Source organism: Arachis duranensis, chromosome 1, assembly GCF_000817695.3.
Source record: "Arachis duranensis cultivar V14167 chromosome 1, aradu.V14167.gnm2.J7QH, whole genome shotgun sequence".
Lineage (NCBI taxonomy): Eukaryota > Viridiplantae > Streptophyta > Magnoliopsida > Fabales > Fabaceae > Arachis > Arachis duranensis.
This window is the reverse complement of record NC_029772.3, coordinates 10,347,298-10,351,077: the sequence shown is the minus strand read 5'-3', so window position 1 is coordinate 10,351,077 and position 3,780 is coordinate 10,347,298. Positions and strand designations below refer to the sequence as shown.

Sequence of the window (3,780 nt, the reverse complement as noted above, 5' to 3'; positions counted from 1 at the left end):
GATAAAATTTAACTCGCGGTGACCCCCGGCAGCCGCAACAAATGATTGGTAGGTTTTGCTTGGTCTGATACCGGCCTCATCGTTATTCTCTATCGTACGACGAATGGACATGCTTAGTTCCCTGTGCTGTTTGAGCATCTCTGCTTTGCTTGGACAGCAGGGGTGTGAATGATCCAGCACAACCTTTGAAATGATCCAAGCACCGACATCCTTCATTGTGTGTATATAAATTCTTGCAGGACAGTTTAAACCGGCTGTCGGATTGGTCTTCTCGGTTGGAGATATTTTAGATTTCCATTTTCCCTCTCTGCTACATGTAATCAGTTGATTCTTAATCTCGTTTCCCTCCTATTTGTGCACCGAACTCTTGTAGAGAAACCTGCAGCCTTGGCGTAGTTCCTGTAAAATTTTCCGGCATCTTCAAAGGTGGTAAAGGTCATTCCAACCTTCGGAACAAGCTCGTCATCAACAACCGAGAGAGGCTGCACAATACACCGTGTCAGAACTGTGAATACACCCATAGATATGATACAAATACACCCAATCATGTCTAATATGATACACCCGAACCGCAACAACTCAACTACAGAATGACCTTTAAAGCCATAAACTGTCAATACACAGGCTGCAGAATACACCATGTCAAAAACTAAAAACACACCCAATCATGTCTGATATAATACACCTGAACAACAACAACTCAATTAAAAATAACAAAAAACCAGTAAAGTGTATATACACCCACACTTCTAGCTAAAATACACCCAAAGAAGAATTGATCTACACCCGAGCGTCTGCTATAAATTCCAGGTAATTAATCAATGTTAAGCAATTTTTAAACTACACAATGCTATACAAATTACTGTAAATCAAACCTCAGGAACTTCGTTAGATTCAAATTCATAATCCACTTCGCTGGATTCAGCAGACAATCTGAGCTTGAAGGATCCATTATCTTCAAAACGAGTTCAAACTTTGATTTCAGAAAACAACAAATCAAAAGAGAAAACGAAACTCGAGTTGCAGAGAGAGAAAAAGGTAACGTAAACGAAGAACATACCAGTGAGAAAAGGAGAGGAAAAGATCGATGGAGAAGAATGAGGGAAGACGCGCGAAAAGAAGAACAACCAAATCTCAAAATAACGAAAACGAAGAAGGAAACAAATATTTCAAATTTGGAAGTTAGATATACGCGGAATATTATATAGCGCGTGTATTCAACGTACGTGGAGGAACGCGTATTTTAAATTTATTGTTTAATAAACTTGTAAAGCATAAGAGCTTTTTCGATATTTTTTTCTCTGTCCGAAAACCTAAATTGGTCAATTGGACATGCATAAATAATGTTATTATTTGTAAAGAAATTTTACAAATATAAAATTAAATGAAAAAATATCCAAAAAAAAGTGAAGTTATATTGACGTAAAGAGATATGAATTAAATACGAGCATAGTTTATTAGTTATAGAAATCAAAAGATTATGTTTGTGTGTACATTAATTGTATTATCATTGATGATTGATAATAAACGGATGAAGGGAATGAGAATATTTGGGTAAAGAGATGGAATAAAAGAAATAGGTATAATATAATCATTTAAATTTTAAATTAATAAAATGAATAAAAATGAGAATACGTGCACTCTTATTTAAGGTGTTTATTAGTTTGAATCCCAAGAGTTTTGTGTGTATATAATGTATAGTAAAAATTCAGATCCAGATAATTTTACATAAAATTAATAATTAAAAATAATTAAATAATTTAATTAATTTAATTAAATTTTTATTTAATAATTTTTAATTATTAATTTTATGTAAAATTGACTGGATCATATATATATATATATATATGTTTTTCATCGCTATCTATATTCTGGCCTTTCCCTTTCAAGCACTAAAGTGTTAACTTTCCATCCAAACACGTATTGTAAGATTGAGAATAATAATCGAATTTTCAATCTTTTATAACCAGATATCCTTAATCAATATCAATGGAGACTGAAATTGAAGTGTATCCATTTTCTTCTAAAGACATTTTCAAATTGAATTAATCCAATCAATACAATTACACGTGAATTCGTTACTTATAGCCCTAGCTAGAAGGTGTTGACTTTGGGTGCAATAAAAGGATTCTAATTAAACTTGTAGATTGCACCAATGTACAGTTATTACTTATTACTTTTACATTTCATTTCCACACAAAAAAAACCAATTAAGGGTTCTAATTGTTGACTTTTTGGTTAGTTCTTCACCTAGACTTTGTCCCATTCATATTATTATTAGAGTTTCATTTTGATGTATTAATATATAAAGACTAAAAAATTTTATACAATCATCTAATCAAATTCATATATTCAAATATTGATTTTATAACAAATATAAAAATTAGTTATTTTATTAACGTAACAATAGAAATTAATTAAAGGTATTATACAAAAAGATAAAACTAAAAACATTGGGAGATTAATTACAAGAGAATCAACTTTCTAAAGATTTTTAACCTATTAAAATTTAGCGGCACTCTTTTTCTACGCATTTTTATACCGTAGTTGTAATAAGTAGAATACTTCAAAGAAGTTTACTAATAAATAGAGAGGTGCTTCTTTCTTTTGTATGGAATAGTAATGACATGTAGAATATAACACAGGTTGCACGCACCAACGTAATTAACTACTAATTAGTAATTACACACAATCAAAGGCGAATTTAATAACTACGCCTAAGAATTGAGTTTAAGACCCAAAGTTCAGCTAACTAACTCGTTCTTCCTTAACTCACCGAGTCAGCTCGCTACCAGCACTGATCCGTTTCCCATCTTCGCCCACCGTAACCGGGAAACCTTGACTCCGGCGTCGTCGCGGTCAGTGGAATCCGCCGTCGCTGATGCAAGCTCCTATCATAGCTGGAGCGCTTCTCAGGATCCGATAACGTAGAGTAAGCAGCATGGATCTTCATGAACTCGTCCGACGATACGTTCCGACCGCCAGTCACAGTGGCGGCGTCGGGATGGCAAACCCTGGCTAGTCGGCGGTACGCAGTCTTGATCTCGAGGATCGACGCGGAGGCGGGGATCCCGAGGATCTCGTAAAACGACGCTGTTGCGTGGAGAGAAAGACTCGATGATTGTTGATTCTCCGACGTCGGAGAAGTGGTGGCTCCGGCAGCGAGTGTTGGCCGGGATCTGACGTGGCGCAGCGAAGAGAAAGATGAGGATAGCATGATACGACACCGTTTCGTTTCGTTAAGTTGGAAGAGTTTCAGAGGAAAGGAAGAAGAGGAATTTGCGGTGCCATATATAACGAAACCAAGAAAAAGTGAATTGTGTGATACGTGAACTCTCAAGAGTAAGAGTGGGAAAGTGGTGGGTCCCGCTGTTGTTTCCCGTTTTTCTTTTTTAAATCGAATTCTCGCTGTTACGAATTAAAATTTCATTTATTCATTTATTATTAACTAATAAATTAATACGTATATAAAATAACATTCAAATTATTGATATTTGTTTAAGTTAATTAGTAAATTGACTATTTCATTGGCTGATCTCAGTGTTAATTTATCCAATACAAATCAGATTTCAGCTTTTTTTTAATTCTTTATCCGTGCTGACTCACACCATGAGTGTACACCTTATCGGCTTATCCTATCTTGGATATGGAGTAACTCCTATTTATTGAGTCGTATAATTATTAAAAATATTATTTATACATTAAAATTAATTATTAATATATTTATATATAAATATATATAATTTAATTTATTTTATTATATATTTTATATTAATAACT

General features: G+C 33.9%; 1 protein-coding gene across 1 annotated transcript; it reads right to left on the bottom strand.

Moving 5' to 3' along the window:
* Positions 1-2,456: 2,456 nt before the first annotated feature.
* Positions 2,457-3,306, bottom strand: LOC107478883 (chaperone protein dnaJ 11, chloroplastic). Its single transcript, XM_016099039.3, has one exon. It carries the CDS (start codon positions 3,215-3,217, stop codon positions 2,789-2,791), a length of 429 nt encoding a protein of 142 aa, XP_015954525.1. The 5' UTR covers positions 3,218-3,306; the 3' UTR covers positions 2,457-2,788.
* Positions 3,307-3,780: the final 474 nt, after the last annotated feature.